General features: G+C 39.9%; 1 protein-coding gene across 13 annotated transcripts in view; it reads right to left on the bottom strand.

Annotated features, from left to right (window-relative positions):
- The window catches only part of Rhot1 (ras homolog family member T1), a 112158-nt gene that overhangs the window by 41340 nt on the left and 45115 nt on the right, over positions 1-25703 (bottom strand). For all 13 annotated transcript variants that reach the window (XM_045158814.1, XM_045158815.1, XM_045158826.1 and 10 more), the window contains 6 exons: positions 25647-25699; positions 19721-19829; positions 19138-19239; positions 7475-7573; positions 6894-7002; positions 6046-6166 (listed from right to left, as the gene is read on the bottom strand). In XM_045158814.1, coding sequence (XP_045014749.1) covers positions 6046-6166; positions 6894-7002; positions 7475-7573; positions 19138-19239; positions 19721-19829; positions 25647-25699 — 593 coding nt within the window. The remainder of the gene's footprint in view (positions 1-6045; positions 6167-6893; positions 7003-7474; positions 7574-19137; positions 19240-19720; positions 19830-25646; positions 25700-25703) is intronic.

Genomic DNA, 25703 nt, shown 5'->3' with positions numbered 1-25703 from the left:
CTGTCTCCACTCCACCTCTCCCCTTCCTAGTCTCTAGTAATTTCCATTCTGCACATTACTCCTTTGTGATCAATTATTATACCATCACAAGTAAGTGAGAACATATGATAGTTGTCTAATTGTGCCTGGCTTATTAACTTAACATAGTACCCTCCAGTTGCATCATGTTATCACAAATGACAGGCTTCCATCCTTTTTAAAATGGCTGGGTAACATTCCATTGTATACACGTAACACTGTTTTTTAATCCATTCATCCACAGATAGGTACTTTGACTGATGCTATATCATGGCTACTGTGACTAGCTGCAATAAACAAGGGAGAATAGGTATCTCTTTAACATAATGATTCCACTTCCACTAGATATATAATCAGTAGTAGGATTGCTGAATCATATGTTAACTATTTTTAGGTTATGTAGAACCTTTATACAGTTTTCCATAATGGGCACACTAATTTGCATTGCCACCAACAGTGTATGAGAGTTCCCCTTTCTCTAGATTTTTACCATTTGTTATTGTTTGTCTTTTTGATACTGACAGGCTCCACGTTTCTAAGGAATCATATCAAATGACAAGCCTTTTTAAAAATTTAATTTAATGTTTTCCCAATTTTTTAAAACATTTTCCATGATTATAAAAAAATATCCCATGGTAATACCCTCACTCCTCCCCTTTTCCCCTTTGAAATTCCATTCTCCATCATATCCCCCCCATCTCAAAAAGTCTCTTTTATTTTGATGTCGTGATCTTTCCCTCCTTTTATGATGGCATTGTGTAGGTAGTTGCAAATGACAAGTCTTACTTAGTATATAAGCTAAGGGTGCTAGGAAAGCCCCATGAAAGAGAGCATCTTCGGCCTGTGCACTGGAAAAGTGTCATCACTGCTGACAGGCACTGTCACCTGAATTGAGACTTAAAGGATAAAGCAAAGCCAGGCATGGTGGCGCACACCTTTAATCCCAGCACACAGGAGGCAGAGGTGGGAGGCTCACTGTGAATTTGAAGTCACCCTGAGACTACATAGTGAATTCAGGTCAGCCTGAGCTAGAGTGAAACCCTACCTTGAAAAACAAAACAAAAAGAGGATGACGCATTACTTAGGTTGGGGGAAGGGAGAGAAAATAGCTGGGCAAGAGCCCAGGGTGGGAGATGTATGTTTGGGTCACTATAAAGAGCTTGGTATTTACTTTTAGATTGAGGCAGGGAGAGCATGAGCAGAATGCCCTCCTCAGATATGTTAAGGAGTTTAGGGCTTTATCTTATTGAAGAGCAATGACATAGCCAAATTTATATTTATCTATGTATCAATCTAGCACCAATGTGGAGAACAAAGACAACTGGCTCTAGGAGGAGTATTCTGCAGAAAATTAAAGACCGACAGAAGAAACTGTAAGGAACAACAACTGTAAGCCACAAAGCCCTAAGAGATGGAGTTCATCTTTTAAAAGTAACTAATCGGCTGGAAAGATGGCTCAGCAGTTAAGGCACTTTCCTGAAAAACCTAAGGACCCTCGTTCTATTCTCCAGTAGCCTAGGAAAGACACACAAGGTGGCACATGTGTCTGGAGTTTGTTGGCAATAGCTAGAGACCCTGGCACACCTGTTCTCTATCCGTTCTCCCCCCTAAATAAATGAATAAGTAAATAAAATTTACAATTTTTTTAAAGTGATAATCAACCTACTGAAGAATCTATCCCCCACATAAATGGCACAGAGAAGAACACCGTGAAAGGGCTCCAGGCCAAATTCACTCATTATGTACATATGTATGGAAAAATTGTAATTAAATTTTAGCCAAGATTTAGGTCCTTAGACAAGTGAAATTTCACTTGGAACAGATTAATGGACTAAGAATTGAACCAGAAAGAACTTTTTCCTTGAACAAAGGATGTAGCTCAATGATAGAGAGCTTGCCTAGTATGTCCAAGATCCTTGATTCAATCCTCAACACTAGAAAAAAAAGTAAGAAGATCCTTGAGGAAGAACTGCTTTTCCTGATGATGGGGAAAAGAAAAACACTCTTTCTGAACCATTTCATTGCTAGCCAGAGATAAGATTCCAAAGTAAAAGCTGATAGACACCATGAAGGTAATGTACCACTGAAAAGGTGAGGAAGAAAGGCTGAAACTACCAAGAACTATGTATGGAACATCACTATTTCCACAGAGAAAACAAGTATTGTGAGACCAGACAGCAGCCTTCTGTGTAGGTGTCACTGAATGTATGTTTAAACACAGGATGTAAACAACATTTAATAAACAGACATAGATCAGTTGTTTAGGAAAAAAAATTACTCATTTTATTCTGAGCTAAACAGCCTATAAAACTAAAAGAGCAGGCTGGAGAGATGGCTTAGCAGGTAAGGCGCTTGCCTGTGAAGCCTAAGGGCCCAGGTTTGATTCCGCAGATCTCATGTAAACCAGATGCACAAGGGGGCACACGTGTCTGGTTCGTTTACAGTGGCTGGAGGCCCTGTCACGCCCATTCTCTCCCTTTCTCTTTCTCTGCCTTTTTCACTCTCGCAAATAAATAAATAAAATATATTGAATTTTTTTTTTTTTTTTTGGTTTTTCAAGGTAGGGTCTCACTTTAGGTCAGGCTGACCTAGAATTCTCTATGTAGTCTCAGGGTGGCCTCAAACTCACAGTGATCCTCCTACCTCTGCCTTCCCAGTGCTGGGATTAAAGGCGTGCGCCACCACGTCCGGCATGAATGATTGAATTTTTTTTTTTTAAATAACTGAAAGATGAGGCTGGTGAGATGGTTCAGTAGTTAAGCCACTTGTCTGCAAAGCCTAATGACCTGTGTTCAATTCCCCAGTTCCCATGGAAAAGCCAGATGCACAAAGTGGCACATGCATCTGGAGTTTGTTTGTAGCTACTGGAAGCCTTGACGTGCCTATTCTCTCTGTCTCTCTTCTCTCTCTGCTTGCAAATAAATAAAAAATAAAAGAGAATAGATGAAGGGAAAGAGAAATGTTAACAAACATAGCCCTAATCTTCTGAATCTAGAACAATTATGGGCATCTTTTTTTTCCTTCCCCAATAAAATGACTTTCAAAGAGATTTTGTATTCACCCAAAGAAAAGATGGGGTGGTTTCCTGTAATCCCAGTACTAGGGAGGCTGAGACAAGAAGTTTGTGAGTTTGAAACCAGTATAGGTTACTTACTTAGCAAGTTCTACATCACTGTGGGCTACAGAGTGAACTGTCTCAAAAACCAAAAACAAGGCTGGGTATGGTATTGCATGCCTTTAATCCCAGCACTAGGGAGGCTCACTGTGAGTTCAAAGGCAGCCTGAGACCACATAGAGAATTCTAGGTCAGCTAGAGCAAGACCCTACCTTGAAAACAAACAAAACCAGACTAAACAAACAAACATGAAAAGTTTGAGGTGAGACCCTACATCTAAAAAAGAAACCACAGGGCTGGAGAGATGGCTTAGCGGTTAAACGCTTGCCTGTGAAGCCTAAGGACCCCGGTTCGAGGCTCGTTTCCCCAGGTCCCACGTTAGCCAGATGCACAAGGGGGCGCACACGTCTGGAGTTCGTTTGCAGAGGCTGGAAGCCCTGGCGCGCCCATTCTCTCTCTCTCCCTCTATCTGTCTTTCTCTCTGTGTCTGTCGCTCTCAAAAAAAAAAAAAAAAAAAAAAAAAAGCGCCGGGCGTGGTGGCGCACGCCTTTAATCCCAGCACTCGGGAGGCAGAGGTAGGAGGATCACCGAGAGTTCGAGGCCACCCTGAGATTACAGAGTTAATTCCAGGTCAGCCTGGACCAGAGTGAGACCCTACCTCGAAAAACCAAAAAAAAAAAAAAAAAAAGAAAAAAAGAAAAGAAAAGTTTGAACCACCCTATAAAGTACTAGCCCTCAACTATATATGATTTTGCTTCTGAGGGAACATTCTTGTGACATGTTTGGTTGCCACACTGCAGGAGGTGCTACTAGCATTAAGAATGTGCTAAACATCCTATAAAGTACAGGATAGTTTCCATGATAAAGAATTCTCTAAATGATCTGTCCTTTTTCTAGTGTTAATCTTTATGCCCAGTGCAAAGCTCATTTGTTAAACCAGATTCACATCATAGTTTTACCTGGTTCTTTTTCCCCCCAAAATAGAAACTTGCTCTTTTTATATAACTTTTTTTATATTTATTTCTAAGCAGAGAGAGGATGGGTATACCAGGGCCTACAGCAAGTGAACCCCAGATACATGCACTACTGTGTGCATCTGGCTTTACGTGACTACTGGAGAATCAAACCTGGGTCCTTAAGATTTGCAGGCAAGGGCCTTAACTACTAATCCAGCTTTCCAGCCTTTATTTGTTTTTTTTTTTGTTTGTTTGTTTTTGTTTTTAAATTTTTTATTTATTTATTTGAGAGCAACAGACACAGAGAGAAAGACAGGTAGAGGGAGAGAGAGAGAATGGGCGCGCCAGGGCTTCCAGCCTCTGCAAACGAACTCCAGACGCGTGCGCCCCCTTGTGCATCTGGCTAACGTGGGACCTGGGGAACCGAGCCTCGAACCGGGGTCCTTAGGCTTCACAGGCAAGCGCTTAACCGCTAAGCCATCTCTCCAGCCCTATTTGTTTTGTTTTTGAGGTAGGTTCTTCTCGCTCTAGCTCAGGCTGAGCTGGGCTCAATATGTACTCTCAGACTGCCCTCTGCCTCCCAAGTGCTGGGCATAAAAGTGTGTACCACCACACCAGGCTAACTTGTATTTTTAGTTGGAAACATTTGCCTACTTTTAGAAGTATGAAAGAAAAGGGCCTTATTTGCATTTCATGTTTTGTTTCTTTAAAATCTGTATTACCCCCTAAGACAAAAATGTGTAAAACTTTTTTCCAAGTAGTAATTTTACCTAGCTTTGAAGCAAAGTATCCCTGCCACTATCCCCTTTGGTTTAGAAAAAAAAAAAAGTTTCTGAAACTAAAATAAAAATCTAAAAAAAAAAGAATTCTGTAGTCCAAAGCCAGGCATGCGGAACACACCTTTAATCCAGCACTTGGAAGGCAGAGGTAGGAGGATAGCTGTGAGTTCAAAGCTACCCTGAAGCTACATAGTGAATTCCAGGTCAACCTGAGCTAGAGCAAGACCCTGCCTCGAAAAAACAAAAACAAAAAACAACAACAAAAAAGAATTCTCTAGTTCAAAATGCTATGAGTGTGAAAGTTGAGAAACTGCCTATAATTCGAATTTATTCCTAAGGAGCCTGAGTCCTACTTAGGTGCTAAATAAAACTTAACTTGGGTAGCCAGACGTGGTGGTGCACGCCTTTAATCCCAGCACTCAGGAGGCAGAGGTAAGAGGATCACCGTGAATTTGAGGCCACTCTGAGACTACATAGTTAATTCCAGGTCAGCCTGGACTCTACTCGAAAAACCAAAAAACAAACAAACTAACAAACAAAAGCCTTAACTTGGGGGCTGGATAGATGGTTTAGTGGTTAAGGTGTTTGCCTTCAAAGCCAAAGGACCTCAGTTTGATTCCCCAGGACCCACATAAGCCAGATGCACAAGTCTAGAGTTTGTTTGCAGTGGCTGGATGCCCTGATGCACATATTCTTTCTCTCTCTCTCTCTCTCATTCTCTCTCCCTCTGTCTCTTTCAAATAAATAAATAAATAAAATAAAAAGCTTAACTTAGGGGGTGGGGGTGGGCTGGAGAGATGGCTTAGTGGTTAAGGTGCTTGCCTGCAAAGCCCAAGGACCCAGATTTGATTCCTCAGTACCCACATAAACCAGATGCACCGATGACACATGTCTCTGGAGTTCGTCTGCAATGGGTAGAAGCCCTGGCATGCTTGCTCTCTCTCTTCATATATACAGCTTGTTTGTATATTGAGGCAGAGTTTCACTCCGGCGTGGGCTGACCTGAAAACTCGCTATGTAATCTCAGGGTGGCCTTCAACTCATGGTGACCCTCCTACCTCTGCTCCCCAAGTACTGGGATTAAAGGCATGAGCCACCATATCCAGCTTAAATAAAATATATTTTTTTAAAAACTTAACTTGGTGAGCAAAATCAATTAGAAAACCAGTGTACATACAGGGGGAATAAATATTCAGGCGTCAAATCCAAATCATCATCATAACCAAATCGTCGAAGTACAGTCCAAGTAGTTTCATGTCTCCCTCTCTGGATAAAAAGTGTATGTAAAAAGAGAAAACCTGAAATAAAATAAATCAGTAAATATAGCTGATATGAAGAACAGCACAGTCACAAATGGGAAAAGCATACTATGAGATTAGGTTCCTCAAGACACTTAAACTAGTTTTCATACTCAGGCTCAAAGCAGAGTTTCCAAGTGAGTGACACATGTGCGCAACTCAGCAGGAGAAACACTGGGTGAAAGAGCCAGAATGACACCCCAAGAAAAATACTGACAGTCACAGTGTTACATGATGAAAACAAATGAAAATGATGCATATGTCTATAATGGAAAATTCTTGATTTTAATTTTGCTCATTTCACACTGTGATTTAACAATCTACTCAACCAAGATGGATAAATGTGACTCAAACATAAAGTCCCTAAAAACGATTCTGCTTAGATTGCTTATGAATATGAAGGATTTTAAGATTGTTTGTCCCAGGTATCTCTTTCCCTTAGTTATATTTCTATATCTGTGAGATCCAACCAAAACAACTTAATAAAGAGAAAAAGAGAAGGCAGTAATTTTTATTGACATTAAGGATAATAATCCCCCACCAATACTAACATTTCCTTAGTGTATATAAAAAGCTACAATGACCTTTTTCACTTTCTGCCAAATTTTGAGAATATTAAGTTTAAAAGGGTAGAACAGGGGTTGGGGATAAGGTTCAGTGATGGTGTCTGTTCTGTGTGAGCATGAGGAAGAGCGGCGGGTGGAGGGGGAGAGGACCATTCGCCTACCTCTCAGTGTCAATCCACTGTCAGCCACACCATCACTTATGTGTTTTCTGACCACATTCTTGACATCTTCCAGAGCTTGAGGAGCTAAAGGAGTGTTGAAACAAATTCTCTAGCAAAAATAAATATATAAATTAGTTTTAAAAGCAAGCAAGTAAGCACTAAAACCACAAATAATATAAAACACTAATCTACAAAGCAGCATTAAATAAAAACCTGTAATCAAAAGAAACAAAGTTTCTACTTTGTATTTAAGTAAAGCATGTCATACTTAGAAGAAAACAAACTCCCAATACTCCTCCTGTTTCTAACACAAGGCTTTTTGTGTAGTTGTTATACAAACCAAGAAAGCAGTGAGTTCAGACTTCAAATCATCATCCTTCATCCACCTACTGTTTCCATGAAATTAAGTTATCAGTTCCTATGCATCACAGTTTTTATACCTGAAGTAAGAGTTTAACAGTTGGATGTGACAGTTTTATATAGAAAAAACAAAGGCTTAAGGGCATACTGCTGTTTAATAATTTTTATAGCTTTTATTGGCAAACATAGATATGCAAAGATCCAAAGGTAAAGGTGGCTACCTGAAAGAAGTTAAGTTCAGCGTCATTGAGGGTACCATCATTATCTTGATCAGATATCTTAAATATACGAGTAAGGGCTTTTATACAAGCTGGTTTCATCTATAAATGGTGAGAAAAGACAAAATATCTTAATTAAAATTGGTTTTAATAAGTAGTACTTAGAAATATTCTTATTATTAAATGCATTTTAATATAACATCAAATACTATAAACGTGAAAAAAAGGACAGGCGTGGTGGCGTACACCTTTAATCCTAGCACTCGGGAGGCAGAGGTAGGAGGACTGACGCCGAGTTCAAGGCCACCCTGAGACTACATAGTGAATTCCAGGACAGCCTGGACTACAGTAAGACCCTACCTCAAAAAAATAAAATAAAATAAAAAGTAGGAAAAAAAAATTATTGGGGCCTGGAGAGATGGCTTGGTGGTTAAGACATTTGCCTGTGAAGCTTAAGAACGCAGGTTCAATTCCCCAGGACCCACATAAGCCAGATATACAAGGAGGAGCCCTGGTGTGCTCATTTTCTCTCTCTCTCCTTCCTTTTCTTTAATAAATACATGTATTTTTAAAAATATCTTTATTTTTATTTATTTATTTATGAGAGACAGAGAGGAGGAAAGGGAAAGAAAAAGAGAATGAATGGATATAGCAGGGTCTCCTGCCAATGCAAACACAAACTCCAGATACATGCATCACTGTCTGTGTCTGGCTCTGTATGGATACTGGGAAATCAAACTTGGGTCATCAAGCTTTGCAAGCAAACACCTTAACTTCTGAGTCATATTTCCAGCCCCCAGCACCTACTATATATTTTTGAAACAGGATCTTACTAATTTGGTCAGGATGGCCTGAAGCAGGCCTTGAAATTATGACTCCTGATTCAGCCTCTCAAGAAGCCTATGCCACCAGGCCCAGCCAGCAAAGCCATTTACTTTTATACACTAGACATTTAAAGTATATGAGGTAATATTTTACTTATTACTTGGTCTGATATTTGGGAACAGTTAAGACTCTTCCCCATGACTTCTTTTTTTTTAATTTAATGCGAGAGAGAAAAAGAATTGGTGCACCAGGGCTTCCAGCCACTGCAATTGAACTCCAAATGTGTGTACTGCCTTGCACACTTGACTTACTTTGTGTGAATGGCTTATGTGAGACCTGGAGAGTCAAACATGGATCCTTAGGCTTTGTAGGCAAGTGCCTTAACTGCTAAGCAATTTCTCTAGCCCCTTATGACTTTTTGAAAACAGAAAAAACAGAAGTTCATTTTTCTTTTCCTTAAGACAGAATCTTCCTATAATATAGCTCAGGCTAGCCTTGGACCCTTGCTCTTCCTCCCTCAGTGTCCTAAACTCTGGGATATAGGTGCATGGCGTCACAAATGGCCTCAAAGGTTACTCTCTGATTCAATCTTCCAGCAATATGAAAAATAATTTTATGTCCCTCTTCATTCCACAAAATTTTGAACTGATTTATAAATCACTAAAGGCTTTTCTCTCCAACTTCTTGATTTGATATTTTGAGACTTTCTCATTTTGTAGCTCTGGCTGCCCTTGAACATATGATAATGCTGCCATGGTTTCCTGTGAAAACATTCCAGCTATTTTCTTTTTTAGTGCTGGGGATCAAACCTAGGGATCCATGCATCCTAAGCAAGCACTGAACCATAACCTAAGTCCAAAGGATTCAATGGTGTTTTTTTGTTTTGTTTTGTTTTTCCAAGGTAGGGTTTCTCTCTGGGCCAGGCTGACCTGGAATTAACTATGTAGTTTCAGGGTGGCCTCGAACTCATGACATCCTCCTACCTCTCCCTCCCAAGTGCTGGGATTAAAGGCGTGTGCCATCACGCCTGGCCATTTTTGTTTTGTTTTGTTTTATGAGGTAAGGTCTTGTTGTAGCCAAGGCAGACTTGGAACTCACTATGTAGCTTAGGGTTGCCTCAAACTCACAGTGATTCTACTACCTCTGCCTCCCAAGTATAGGGACTAAAGGCATGCACCAAAACACACAGCTTGGATTCAAGGGTTTGATTTGTCCCTTGCATGTGGTAGAGTTGAGATATAAAATGAGGTTATTTACAAGTATATTACACAATATCACTAGCTACAAAGTATAAGAGGGCTAGAGAGATGACTTAGCAGTTAAGGTGAATGCTTGTGAAACCTAAGGACCCAGACTCAGCTCCCCAGAAACCACATAAGCCAGATACACACGGTTGCACATGGGCACAAGATGACACATGCATCTGGAGTTTGACTACAGTGGCTAGAAGACATAGTGCACCAATTCTCTTTCATAAGTAATTTTAAAAAGTATGAGACTTACAAACTTGCCATTCTGAGATCTACATTTTAAAAAGAATCATGCCTTTAGAGATCTGTAAAACTTTTATACCAGAGAAATTAAACGTACTATAAAAACATACTCTACTAAGTATGAAAATCTGAAAGAAATGGATGATTTCCTTGGTTTATATGACCTACCTAAATTAAATCAAGATGAGATTTATCACTTAAATAGACCTATAAAAAGTATGGAGATCCAACCAGTTATCAAAAATCTACCAACTAACAAAAGTCCAGGCCCAGGTGGATTCACTGCTGAATTATACCAGACCTTCAGAGAACTAACACCATTGCTTCTTAAACTTTTCCATAAAATAGAAAAAGAAGGAATCCTACCAAACTCCTTCTATGAAGCCAGCATCACCCTGATACCAAAACCAGGAAAAGATAAAACAACCACCACCAAAAATTACAGACCAATCTTCCTCATGAACATAGAGTAAAAATTTTCAACAAAATATTGGCAAACAGAATATAATAATGTATCAGAAAGATCATTCACCCTGAGCAAGTAGGCTTTATCCTAGAGATGCAGGGATGGTTCAAATATGCAAATTGATAAATGTAATACATTATATAAATGGACAGAAGGACAAAAATCATTTGATCACCTCTGAGATGCTGAGAAAGCATCTGACAAAATCTAACATCCCTTCATGATAAAAGTCCTACAGAGATTGGGAACAGAAGGAACACATCTCAATATAATAAAGGCTACTTATGACAAGCCTACAGCCAACATACTACTAAATGGGAAAAACTGGAAGCTTTTCTACTAAAATCAGGAACAAGAGTGTCCACTGTCCCCATTTTTATTTAATATAGTACTGGAAGTCTTAGCCATAGCAATAAGGCACGAGACACACATAAGAGGGATACAAATTGGAAAAGAAGCAATCAAGTTATCATTATTTGCAGATGACATGATTCTATACATAAAGGACCCTAAAAACTCTACTAGCAAACTGTTAGAGCTGATAAACACCTACAGCCATGTAGCAGGACACAAAATAAATACACAGAAATCAGTAGCCTTTCAATATGCTAACAACAAACACACAGAGGATGAAATCAGAGAATCACTCCCATTCACAATTGCATCAAAAAAAAAAAGTACCTTAGAATAAACCTAACCAAGGAAGTGAAGGAGCTCTACAATGAAAACTTTAAAACACTCAAACAAGAAATTGCAGAAGACACTAGGAAATGGAAAAACATCCTTTTTTCCTGGATCCAAAGAATCAATATTGTGAAAATGGCAATCTTACCAAAAGCAACCTACACATTTAATACAATCCCCATCAAAATTCCAATGGCATTCTTCACAGAAATAGAAAAAAAAAATCCAAAAATTCATTTGGAATCACTAAAAATCTCAAATATCTAAAACAATACTGAACAACAAAAATGAGGCTGGTGGTATCACCATAACTGATTTTAACCTATACTACATAACCATAGTAACAAAACCAGCATGGTACTGGCACAAAAGCAGGCATGTAGATGAATGCAACATAATAGAGGACCCAGATGTAAGTCCAAGTACCTATAACCACCTGGTATTTGATTAAAAAAAAATACTCATTGGAAAAAAGACAGCCTCTTCAGCAAATGGTGCTGGGAAAACTTGATATGTATCTGTAGAAGGATGAAAATAGATTCTTCTCTCTCTCCATGTACAAGAATTAAAAGTCTAAATGGGGGCTGGAGAGATGGCTTAGCGGTTAAGCGCTTGCCTGTGAAGCCTAAGGACCCCGGTTCGAGGCTCGGTTCCCCAGGTCCCACGTTAGCCAGATGCACAAGGGGGCGCACGCGTCTGGAGTTCGTTTGCAGAGGCTGGAAGCCCTGGCGCGCCCATTCTCTCTCTCTCCCTCTATCTGTCTTTCTCTCTGTGTCTGTCGCTCTCAAATAAATAAATAAATAAATTTAAAAAATTAAAAAAAAAAAGTCTAAATGGATCAAAGACCTTAACATCAGCCCTGAAATTCTGAAACTGCTAGAGGAAAAAGTAGGGGAAACCCTTCAGCATATTGGTCTTGGCAAAGACTTTCTGAATACAACCCCAGTTGCTCAGGCAATAAAACCACAGATTAACCGCTGGGATCTCATGAAATTACAAAGATTTTGTATGGCAAAGGACACTGTGAATAAAGCAAAGAGGCAACCTACAGAATGGGAAAAAAATCTTTGCTAGCTATACATCTGATAGAGGATTAATATCTAGGATATACAAAGAACTCAAAAAATTGAATAATAAGAAATCAAACAAGCCAATTAAAAAATGGGCTATAGAACTAAATAGAGAGTTCTCAAAAGAAATACAGGTGGCAATAAGCATTTAAAAAATGTTCTACATCCCTAGTCATCAGGGAAATGCAGATTAAAACTACGTTGAGATTCCATCTCACTCCTGTCAGATTAGCTACAATCATGAAAACAAATAACCATAAATGCCTTCTGCACTGTTGATGGGAATGCAATCTGGTCCGGCCATTGTGGAAATCAGGGTGGAGGTTCCTAAGACAGCTAAAAATAGATATACCATATGACCCAGCTATAACACTCCTAGGCATATATCCTAAGGACTCATCTCATTTCCTTAAGGATACTTGTTCAACCATGTTTTATTGCTATTCAATTCATAATAGCTGTGAAATAGAACCAGCCTAGATGTCCCTGAACTGATGAATGGATAATGAAGATAAATATGGCACATTTATACAATGGAGTTCTACTCAGTGGTAAATAAAAATGAATTTATGAAATTTGCAGGAAAATGGATGGATCTGGAAAGGATTATACTAAGTGAGGTAACCCAAGCCCAGAAAACCAAATGTCGCATGTTCTCTCACATATGTGGATTCTAGTTACAGATGATTGGACTTTGGCATGAGTAGGAAGAAAACTCAATAGCAAAGGCCAGTAAGCTAGAAAAGAGATATAAAGGGAAGAGAAAGGAAGGGATGGGGGACTTAATAGGATGGTAATATATATATGTAAGTAAAAGAATAGATTAATGGGGGTGAAAAGGCCCAAAGTGAAGTCAGGGGAAGAGATTGAGTACAGGAAAGGTGGAGGGAGGGCTAATCAAAATCTAAGAGGATATAAATAAATCATATAGAAACCTTTTTTTCAGGAGCTGTACGCTGTTGCTAGAAAATTTTCAGTGCCAGGGATGGGATAGTGAGTTGTTGGTCAGGGAGGTCCCTAATGCCCCAAAACATTATAGGTCATTGCCAAGGCACTTGGTTTCCCACCAGGAATAGATGGTAAGACGCTATTGCTGAAGACTCCATGTACTTGGGCTGCAAGGTCACTGAGAATTCCTGCTGGAACTGAGCTCATATCCTCCTCCATGTAGGCCAGCTGGCAGAAAGCTGGAAGATGGCATTCTGCATGCAGTTCAATGGCAGAAAGAGAAATCACCAGTGAAGGTACTCAACAGTGGACACTGCAAGCCTTTTATTTGGTCAGCCAGGCCAAATGAGCCAACAGGTGCAAAAGTGGCATGTCTGTCATGGTGGAAACCAGCTGCCCTCTAACTGGACTAGAGCCTGCTTCATGGGAGGAAATAAATCCCTGATACTGAAAAAATAAAACAGGGGTAGTCATGAGCCATCGGGATGTACGTTTACAGCTGTCTGGCTAAAAGTAAGCACTTCTCTTAATGTTCGTACCCTTATATTAATGCTACTCTCATTTTTGGTAGAGAATCTTCTCTTTTCAGATGGTAGTGACCTTGAGATGACTCAGAAGGCATCACGGTGCTGGAAAGAAGTGACAAAGGAGTGCTCAGCGCTACAATATCTCTATCATACCTTCCAAAGCTCAGGGTCTATTGCAGAAGAGGTGGTGGAAAGAATGTAAGAGCCAAAGGAAGGGCAGGACTCCTTACAATGTGCTCTCCCAGATACAAAATGGCCTGGATATCCATGGCCTCACAGTGACTGACACTACCTACACAAGAACATCATAATAGAGGAGAAAAGATCATGACATTAAAATAAAAGAGAGACTGATTGAGATGGGGAGAGGATATGATGTAGAAGGGAGTTTCACAGAGGAAATTGGGGGAGGGAGGGTATTACCATGAGTTTTGTTTTAATAATCATAGAAGTTGTTAATAAAAATTTGAAGAAAGAAAAAAAATAAAAGAGATTGAGAGGAGGAGGGGATATGATGGAGAATGGAGTTTCAAAGGGGAAAGTGCCGGGAGGAAGGGTATTACCATGTGATATTTTTTATAATCATGGAAGTTGTTAATAATAAAAAGAAAGAATACTCAGTGAGGGCTAGAGAAATGGCTTAGTGGTTAAAGCGCTTGCCTGCAAAGTGACCAGGTTTGATTTCCCAGGACCCACGTAAGCCAGATATACAAGGAGCACACACATCTGGAATTCCTTTGCAGCTGCTGGGGGCCCTGGAGCAGCCATTCTCTCTCTCTGTCTCTCTTTTCCTGCCCATTTCTCTCTCTCTCTCGAATAAATAAAGAAAATTAAAATAAAATAAAAAGGATACTCAATGAGGGAAATAAAAACTTTTATATAAGCAATGCAGATAGGTATTTCCTTACTTATTTTAGGATCTATAAAGTATAAATATCTGACTATTTAAAAATAAGGCCCACACACTTCTAGTTTGTATGATTAATGTGGGGTAATCAACAAAACGATTCTGAGAAATAATGAAACTGACTTCCCAGGGTTAAGAATGTAGCTGAGGGGAATAATTCTTGCCTAGCAATCTTTAACACTACACAGAAAACTAACAAAGAAAGAAACAACATTTCAGGAAATTCTTTAAAGTTTATTTAAACTTATAAGTAGAGCTCTTATGGACCTCACTGAATCACAGAAATGAGATGGCAAGGTGAGGGAATGTCCACTTATTAACTTATAATGTCACCTATATGGCTGCCCAGAGCAAAATGCTAATAAGAGAAAATAAATTCTTTTTCTGATTGTTTGGTTTTTGTTGTTTTGTTTTGTTTTTTCGAGGTAGGGTCTCACTCTGGCCCAGGCTGACCTGGAATTAACTATGTAGTCTCAGGGTGGCCTTGAACTCACTGGGATTCTTCTACCTCTGCCTCCCCAGTGCTGGAATTAAAGGCGTACTCCACCATGCCAGGCTTCTGTTTGCTTTCTGATACAGAGTATCATTCTAGCCCAGGCTGACCTGGAACTCATTCTGTAGCCCATGCTGGCCTCAAATTCACATCAATCCTCCTACTTCAGCCTCCTGAATGTTAGGATTAAAGACATGTGCCACCACACCAGAATCCCCAACCCAATTTTAAAAATTATTTAATTTCAAAAAGTATTTTTATTTTATTTATTTGCAAGCAGAAAGAGATAGAAAGGATCCCAGCACTCACAAGACAGAGGTAGAAGGATCACGATGAGTTCAAGGCCAGCCTAAGACTACATAGTGAGTGGACTAGAATGAGATACTACCTTGAAAAAACAAAAAGAGAGTGAGAGTGAGAGTGAGAGAGAGAGAGACACAGAGAAAAAAAGAGATAGAGAAGAGGGAGGTAGAGAGAGGAGAGAGAAGGGGCACACCAAAGTCTTCAGCCTCTGCAAATGAACTCTGGACGCATGCACCACTGTGCATTTGTCTTTATGTAGATACTGGTGAATTGATGAACTCAGGTCATTAGGTTTCGCAGACAAGTGCCTTAAGTGCTGAGCCATCTCTCCAGTTCCAATGTGATTTTTACTGCTAACTACCTTATAACATAGTGCCAAAATTACTATAAAAAAAGCATTAAAGGACTTCTGGTTAAGTTGATGGCATAGGAACCACGCCAAAGCAGCATAGGGGAGAAATAGCCAAATAAATAAATAAACAAACAAACCTGCAAAATACAGAAGTGAAGGGTATAAGAAATTATCAACTGCAACAGGTAAGTAGCAGAGATCCAGAGCATCTAGAGACCACATGCATGGCCCCGGCCTCCAGGCTAAGCCTGAGCCCCAAGAAAAGCAAGGTAAGGGGATTCTCCACTCACAGAGGCCTTCTCGCAAACTCAAGAGACACGAAGGGAGGATGGCAGGGAAGAATGGAGGAGAGACTCGTAAAAAAGAGGATCACAAGGACCAGTGGGAGAATTTCACCTACCATATACAGCCTCTTCTCCCCACCACCAGCACAAGCACCACAGACCTGGGGAAGGGAGCTCACCTACACAGCACCCAGCACAGGTGATCAGAGCAGTGATCCACTGACCCAGCCAGCCTATGTGAGTCCACAGCGCAGCAAAGAGGGACCCAAGCAAGAGCACAACACAACTGAGAACAAAACCATCCCAAAGGGAAGGGTCTCACTTAGTCACAAGCTGACTTGGAGCCCTCAACAGACCAGAAATCTTAGCCTCCTCATTGACAGGATTAAGGGTGTGAGGTAACAAACATCCTAAGGGACTATGACTTTGTTAGATGATCTGGTTGTCACAATACCTACTCTTGCATAAAAAATCTATGCTGTTTTCATTGAATGTGTTCATTGTTAAGTTAAATATTAGAATCTGCCTGTATATTGTTCAACACAGCCTACTTGAATACTCTGATAACAGGCAAACCAACACACTTTTGTAGATACTCTGAGAGTCTTAAGAGCCACACCAGGCACCTTAAGCTCCTACCCTGAAGATATATAGTGTTAGCTTGATACATCTAACAATACTGCAGCTAATTAGAAAATCCAAGCATTAATCAAAAATACACAAATATGTGCATTATAACACAAGAAACACCAAAAATCAAGACAATATAAATCCATCAAAAAGTATTAATGCATCAGAAATGACCTCCAGTGAGAATGAGTTACAGGAAATGCCTGAGAAAGATTTCAAAAGGATGATTATAAATATATATGTAAGTAGAAGAATAGATTAATGTAAGTAGAAGAATAGATTAATGAAAAGGCCCAAAGTGAGGTCAGGGGAAGAGACTGAGTAGAGGAAAGGTGGAGGGAGGGCTCATCAAAATCTAAGAGGATCCAAATAAATCATATGGAATCCTCCGGTTTCGAACAATGGAACACTCAGGAGCCATAGATCATTGTTAGAAAATTTTCAGTGCCAGGGATGGGATACCTCCAGTGAGTTGTTGGCCAGCGAGGTCCTTGATGCCCCCAAAACATTACAGGCCATTGCCAAGGGATGCATGCCTCCATTGTTTGTAGCAGCAAAAGGTCCTGGTAAGCTATATACACATATGCACAAACATGCAAATACATTTTTCCTGTTTTTGTTTTTAGAGGTAGGGTTTCACTCTAGCCCAGGCTGAACTGGACAAATTACTTAAATGTCCATCAACAGGTAAGGTATGGCACAGTGTACTGGTGCACACCTTTAATCACAGCACTCAGGAGTGTGAGGTAGGAGGATCGTTTTGAGTTTGAGGCCAGCCTGAGACTACATAGTGAATTCCAGGTCAGCCTGGACTAAAGCAAGACCGTCCTTTGAAAAATAAATAAATAAATAGAGGTTTGGTACATCTAGAAAATGAAATTTTATTTAACCAGAAAAAATGAAATACTGATACATGCAATACAGTATGGATGAACCTTGAAAGCACTATGCCAAGTGAAAGAAGCCAAAAATAAAAAAGCCACTCAATGAATGATTCCACTGATCTGAAATGTCCAGAAAAAGGCAAATGCAGTGTGTAGGGCAGAGTGTGGGTTTGGCAGTGACTGCTAATGAATACAGGGATTCTTTGAGGGAATGAAATGTTCTGGAATTAGGTAATAGTTGCATAACTTTGTGAATATACTAAAAACTATCCAACTGCAAACATTATGTATGTGTGTTATATCTCAAAAAATTTAATCAGGACTAAGGAGATGTCTCAGTGGTTAAAAGCACTTGTTATATAAAACTGCTCACCAGGACTGGAGAGATGGCTTAGCAGTTAAGGCACTTGTCCACAAAGCTAAAGGACCCAGGTGTGATTCCCCAGTAGCCATGGAAGCCAAAAGTATGAGGTGGTACATGTGTTTGGAGTTCATTTGCAGTGGCTGGACACCCTAGTGTACCCACTGTCTATCTGCTTCTTTCTCTCTCTCTCTCTCCTGATTGTACCTCACACTGCCATAGGCATACTGGGATTACAGACACATGCTCCATGTGTCCAGCTTTATGTGAGTTGTATTACATGTGATACTCATGTCAAGATAACTACACAAGAGCTGGAGAGATGGCTAAGTACTTAAGGTGCTTGCCTGCAAAGCCTAAGGACCCAGATTCTATTACCCACTACTCATGTACAGCCAGATTCACAAAGTGACACATGCGTCTAGAGTTCCTTTATAGTGGCTAGAGGCCCTGGAGAGCTCATTCTCTCTCTCTATCTGCTTCTCTGCTTCTCTGTCTCTCTCTCTCTCTCTCTCTCTCTCTCTCTCTCTCTCTCTCTCTCTCTCTCTGTGTGTGTGTGTGTGTGTGTGTGTGTGTGTCTCAAATAAATAAACATGAGAGCTTGTTTGGAGGTTCTAGCAGGGGAGTGTGGCTACTCGTATACCCTGGACCAAAGACCAGTCCTACTCTATTCGGGGAAGGTCGTCCTCTTCGACCTAGCACACAGCTTTGGGCGGAAGGCACATGGAGCAATGAGGAAGGAAGGCGACAACCCCAGCCAGCCAGACCAACCCTATTGATCAATGGTGTGACAGATGTCACAGCCAGATCACCCTCATATCCTCAAATAAATAAATATGAAAACAAACAAACAACAAAAAAAATTACACAATGCCTTGGGATGCAGCTCAAAGATAGAACACAAATCCTTGGGTTCAATTCCCTACACAAAACAAGTAAACAAAAATAACAAAAAAACAAAAACACTACCTCCAACTGGTGGCTTGAGCCTTTAATCCCAGCACTTGGGAGGCACAGGTAGGTGTTTGAGGGAAGCCTAACACTACACAGTGAATTCTGGTCAGCGTGGGATAGAGTGAAACCCTACCTTGAAAAACCAAAACCAAAACAAAACACGCTATCGACTTTTTTGAAGTCAAGTTCATACATTTTAGAATTGCAAAGTAAGCAAAAAATAAGCCAAGTCTTTGGCATTTTTGTTGTTATTGTTATCAATTCTTCTGTTTATTTTAATGGCACTACCTGAAATAATATTTACATGGAAAACATTCTATGGATTTAATATCAATGCCATGGAACAAAACTAAGAAAATGTAATAATTTAATAAGCAATAAAATATAATTCAACTTTAACAGTTTCATCTTTATAAAAATACTTAAGAATCACTAAAAATCACTATCATACTAGAGTTACTCTGATATTTAGGCCCTAGGATTACCTCCTTCTCTTCTGGGCAGTACAGGGGTCCTGTGGGATGAAGAACAGCTTTCTGTGCATAGTAAAAGAGCTCTGATATATTCTTCAGGTTTTTTGCTGAACACTAAAAAAAAATAGTTTCAAATTTTATACCCTGATTAATAGTGAAAGGCAAAAATATATTTTTCAAAAATAATTTTTTAAATGTAAATATAAGGCCAGACATGGTGGCACATACCTAATCCCAGCACTCGGGAGGCAGAAGTAGGAGGATTACTATGAGTTTGAAACCAGTCTGAGATTACACAGTGAATTCCAGGTGAGCCTGGACTAGAATGAGGCCCTACCTTGAACCCCCCCCCAAAAAAAAGTAACAGTAAAATTCTTTGAAGAAACTGAAAAGTACATTTTACTCTGTAGATACCATAGTATGGCTGTCTATAAGGAGCTCAGAGACCAACTCCAAATCTCATGTTATTTGGTTTACGTGACTTCACAAAGAACAAAAATGTATTTCTAACCCATATAATCCCCTCTCCTATTCTGAACCTCAAATTAGTGAGAATTTATTGACAGTAAGTTTCCAAATTAAAGATGAGGCATACCTCCACACAGGTTTCTATTTCCGTATATTGGTTCATAATAGGAAGGATGGTCTCCATACTGCTATATTCCACCAGATCAGATTTGTTCCCAACCAATATCAAAGGCAGCCTGAAATAGAGCATATTGCAATAATGAAAGCCTAAGACAATTTCCAATTCAGTGGGTGCTATGAAGGAACTGAACAGGAGCACATAGGACACAGTAATGGTAAGCAAATAGTGGTAAGCAAATAGTAAATAATGATAAACAGCAATCAAGGAAAAATTTCTCTTGAGAAGTGACATTTAAGCCAAGGAGATGGATCTGCTACATGAAGTGCAAGAGCTGGCAGGAAGATAAGAAACTACGTGTAGAGGCTCCATATTTACAGAACATGGTGGGACCAGAGAATGAGGGTGGTGGTGATGACAGAGTGGTAAGTAATAAGCAAAATATGAAACAGGGCTAGAGAAAGGATAAAAGGCCAGGCACATAGAGATTTACAAGCTATGCTGAGTGTGGGCTTTACCATTACTGCAAATGGGAAACAACTAAAGGGCTATGAGCAGGGACAAGATCTAATCTGATCAGCACTGTTTTAAACTTGTGGGGGGTGGGGAGGTACAAGCATGCAGATCAGCAGACCTGCTTCAGGTTTCTCCTGGCTCTGCGTCCCATGGCCACAGGTGCACTGGGATTACAGACACACACAGTTTACACCCAGCATTACATGGTTGGGGGGGGGGTTTCTGAACTCTGGTTGGCAAGCTTATGCAGCAAGTGCATTTTACCACTAAGCCATCTCTCCAGCCCCTGATCAACACTTTTAAATGCAATGATCTGCTACTTTTTAGAGGTAGATATTAAAATATTAAGTGTGGTATGATTGTCTCAATTTGTTTTGAAATGGCCCCAGTAGAAGTACTAATACTGAAACAAGACTGGCCATGGATTAACATGGGTGACCCATATACAGGGATTCTGTGGTAGTTTGAATATATGTCCCCCTAGATCCAGATGTTTTATTAAAATTGTGTTTGGGGCTGGAGAGATTGCTTAGTGGTTAAAGCACCTGCCTGCAAAGCCTAAGGACCCATGTTCCACTCTCCAGGTCCCATGTTAGCCAGATACACAAAGTGAGACAAGCGCAAGGTCACACATGTCCACTAGGTGGCACAAGCACCTGTAGTTTGACTGCAGTGGCTGAGAGAGACCCTTCTTCCTCCCTCCCTCCCTCCCTCCCTCCCTCTCTCTCTCATTAAAAAAAAAAAAAATGTATTTTCAACTTCAGCCCCCAGCAGGCAGACTCAGGCTATATGAGGGCATGTCACTGGGACAGATTTGAATTCCAGCCCAAAGGTAGACAGAGAGGTTTAAGCTCTGGGGTTCCTACTTGCTGCCAGTTGGTGTGTGCTGGTGGTTCTGGCTGTTTAGTGATGTTTCTCTGCTTGGATTTACGAATGGGAGCCAACTTCTTCCACCATTGACGAAACTTCCCCTGTATCTGGAAGTTTGAAATAAATACCTTCCTCCCATAGAACTGTGTTTGGTTGGATGTTTGTCCCAGCATTGTAAAACTATACTACAGATTCATTATACTATTTTACTTCTTTTTTTTTTTCTTCGAGGTAGGATCTCACTCTAGCCCAGGCTAACCTGGAATTCACTACGTAGTCTCAGGATGGCCTTGAACTCTCAGTGATCCTCCTACCTCTGCCTCCTGAGTGCTGGGATTAAAGGTATGCACCATCATGCCTGGCTCTATTTTACTTCTTTTTAAAAAATATTTTATTTATTTATTTATTTGAGAAAAAGAGGGAGATAGAAACAGAGAGGAAGAATGGGCACACCAGGGCCTCAAGCTACTGCAAACAACTCCAGACATATGCACCACCTTCTGCATCTGGCTTACATGGGTGCTGAGGAGTTGAACCTAGGTACTTTGGCTTTGTAGGCAAGTGCTTTAACTGCTAAACCATCTCTCCAGCCTCATATTTTACTTACATGTGTGATTTTTTTTTTTCTTTTGTCTTTTTGGTTTTTCAAGGTAGGGTCTTACTCTAGCCCAGGCTGACCTGGAATTCACTATGTATTCTCAGGCTAGACATAATTTACTGCAATCCTCCTTCCTACTTCTGCCTCCCAAGTGCTAGGGTTAAAGGAGTACACCTATAATGGACACACCAAGGCCTCCAGCTGCTGCAAACTAGTTTCAGACATGTGCACTACTTTGTGCATCTGGCTTTTATGTGATTATTAGGGAATCAAACTTCGGTTGTTACACTCTTCAGGCAAGCACCTTAACCACTAAGACATCTCCCCAGCCGGTGATCTTCTTTTGACAGCTTACATAACTATAGACAATAAACCATAATTTCCTCCCCACCTCTTCAAAAGTCTACCCTTAATAGGTCTCTTTTATTTTGATCTTTCTTTTTTAATTTATTTGAAAGAGTAAGTAAGAATGGGCATGGCAGGGACTCCAGACACTACAAATGAATTCCAGATAAATGTGATAAATGTGCCCTTTTGTGCATCTGGCTTACATGGGTACTGGGGAATCGAACCTGGGTTCTTAGGTTTGCTCACAGGCAATCATCTTAACTGCTAAACCATTTCTCTAGCCCCTCTTTTATTTTGATTGCTTCATATTTTCCTCCTATTACGAAGATCTTGTGTAGGTAGTGCTAGGCATTGCAAAGTCATGGATATCTATGCCACTTTATATCTGGAAGACTGCACTAGAAGCAGTCCTACCCTTTCTTTGGCTCTTAGATTATTCTGCTACCTTTTCTACAATGGATCCTGAGCCTTAGAAGGTATGATAGAGATGTCTCAGTTTTGAACACTCTACTGTCATTTCTTCTCAGCACTATGGTGATTTGAGTCATCCCAGTGATCACTGCCAAAGTAAGTTTTTAAAAGCCATATCTATGTGGTACTAAAAAGGCTACCAGCAGGACACAATGGTATAGACCTTTAATCCAAGCTACTTGGGAGGTTGAAGCAGGAAATTTACAAGTTCAATAACAGCCTTGACAATATAGTATACCCCCACCAAAATAATAATAATAATAGTACAATACAAAAATAAAAAGAAAGGCTGGAGATGGCTTAGCCATTAAGGCACTTGCCTGCCAAGCCTAAGGATCCAGGTTAGATTCCCCAGAACCCACATAAGCCAGATGCATAAGGTGGTGCGTGCAGCTGGATTTCAACTGCCATGGCTAAAGGCTCTGATGCACCCATTCTTTCTCTCTTTATCTGCCTCTTTCTCTCTCAAATAAATAAATAAGTAAATATTTTAAAAATATAAAAGAGCCACGAAATTAGCTAGAGTGTTTTAGTGATAGTAAGGGAACAATTAAAAAGTTAATTCAAAAAGAAAAAGAGAGCCGGGCGTGGTGGCACATGCCTTTAATCCCAGCACTTGGGAGGCAGAGGTAGGAGGATCAGCGTGAGTTCGAGGCCACCCTGAGACCACATAGTAAATCCAGGTCAGCCTGGGCTAGAGTGAGACCCTACCTCAAAAAAAAAAAAAAAAAAAAAGAAATAAAGAAAAAGAAAGCTGGGGATGGTGGTGCACTCCTTTAATCTGTGTACTCCAAAGGCAGAGGTAGAAGGATCGCTGTGAGTTTGAGGCCACCTTGAGACTACATAGTGAATTCCAGATCAGCCTGGGCTAGAGCGAGACCCTACCTCGAAAAACTAAAAAAAAGGAAAAAGAAAAAAAGAATTAAAAAACAGAAAATAAAAAAGTTAATTCAGTAACCTAAACTGGTGCTTGACAAAGCTTGGCTAAAGTACTTTCTCTGAAGAATTCCTTCTAGAAATGGGTCAAACTAGGACAGACAATACCAGGAGTATACATGTGCCAGGCCCTTCAAAGCAGCCCTGTCCCATACAACATTCTATGATGATGATCTTTATCTGCACTGTCAGTGACCTTAACTACTAGCTACAGGTAGTTACCAATATGACCAACTGGTAGACCCAAGTGAAGGCTTTACAGATGAAATGTGGCTAAGTCTATAGAGGAACTTAAAACTTTAGTTTTGTTTTATTTTAATTAGCTTAAATTGCCACAAATGAGTAGAAGCTACAGCATTGGACAATATAACTTTGTCATTAACCACAACTTTAAAACACAATAAAGAAAAGAACCATCTAGCACTCTGAGACCCAACACATGAGACGCCATCTAAGTCACAAAATCTCCTTTCTCTAAATATGGAAGAGAAAGCAATCTGTTTGGAAGCAGTTCTCCAGAATGTCAAAGTTGAATTGAAGAAGAAATCTAAAATACTGAGTAAAGAACCAGATATATAAAATTAGGGACTCTGATTTCATTTAAAAAGATCCAAATGCTTCATAAATAGCCTATGCACAATTAGGTAATATTGTAAGAAAAATGTTTCTATTTTCACTTAAAACTCTAATAACCTGGATTTGATTCCCTAGTACCCATGTAAGCCAGATGCACAAAGTGGCACATGCATCTGGAGTTCATTTGCAGTGGCTGGAGGCCCTGACATGCCCATACTCTCTTGTTCTATCTCTAATAAATAAATAAATATTTAAAAATAGGGGGAAAATCTCAAATATTTATGTACACATAACTACCATTCTGCTTAGAAAACTACAGAAGGTGTAATCTCTTACTATTTCCCTAGCAGACTTTTCTCTCTCAAAGAATTGCACAGAATCTCCCAACATGAATTCCTAAATGAAGATCTAGAGGGTTTTCAGAGAACTTGCATTTATTTTATATGAATTGTTTAATTTGATTCTCAACATAAAAAAATATAGACAAGATAGGTATTACCTTTATCCTCACAGTTGAGGAAACTAGAAAGTCAAATGAAATCAAAGGCTAGAGCTTATAAGTAGCCAAACCAAATTTCAAATTATTTCCCAAGTCCAATGTTTTGACAGACAGCATACTGTGAGCAATCAATGCCAATTGCTCACACTGTGAGTAATCAATAATCATTTCGTATCAAAGGAGCAACTCAAGAGAGAAAGCACACACAACACAGAATGACAGACTTTAAAACACTTTTCAAGCAGCGAGTTGAGAAAAAGAAATGTAAGATTATCAAAATATTTAATCTGCAGCACATGTGAATCATTATAGTATGAGTGTGCTTTGGCTCTGCAAATCTATTTGCAACTTCAAAGGTGTGTGGAGGCACATGGAGGTAGATAGATAGAGAAAGCAGTAAAGCATATGGAGCAGTGTTAGCATATAATAAATATATGTGAAGTGCTTATACATGTTCATTAATATTTCTTTTTTTAATATTATTTTTATTTATTTACTTGAGAAGAGACAAAGAGGGAGGGAGGGAGGAAGGGCATGGGTGTGCCAGTGCCTCCAGCCACTGCAAACTCCAGATAAATGGAACCTGGGTCCTTTGGATTTGCAGGCAAGCACCTTAATTGCTAATCCATCTCTCCAGCCCACTATTTCTTTTTCTTCTTTTCTTTTTTTGTTTTTGTTTTTGTTTTTGGTTTCTTTGAGGTAGGGTCTCACTCTAGCCCAGGCTGACCTGGAATTCACTATGGAGTCTCGGGGTGGCCTTAAGCTCACAACGATCCTCCTACCTCTGCCTCCCAAGTGCTGGCATTAAAGGCGTGCGCCACAATGCCCGGCCCACTATTTCTTTTTAATAACTATTTTATTTATCTACTTATAAGCAGAAAGATATAGAGAGGAGAGAGAAGGAATTGGGTGTGCCCAGGCCTCCAGCTGATACAAATAAAATTCCAGACACATGAGACACTGTCCATCTGGCTTTACGTGGGTCCTGGAGAATTAAACCTGGGTCGTTAGGCTTTGTAAGCAAGTGCTTTAATCACTGAGTCTTCCCACTAGCCCCATTACTATTTCTTGCTCCTTTTCTGTCTTAAATTTTTCAATACATTGCGTGAGAAAACAAATACCTGCTGTCTTTGTCTGTTCTTTCATTTATAAGAGGAATCCATCGGCTTGTTACCTAA

This window comes from Jaculus jaculus, chromosome 9, assembly GCF_020740685.1.
Source record: "Jaculus jaculus isolate mJacJac1 chromosome 9, mJacJac1.mat.Y.cur, whole genome shotgun sequence".
Classification (NCBI taxonomy): domain Eukaryota; kingdom Metazoa; phylum Chordata; class Mammalia; order Rodentia; family Dipodidae; genus Jaculus; species Jaculus jaculus.
Note: the sequence above shows the minus strand (reverse complement) of the source record. Positions and strands in the feature narration are given on the sequence as shown.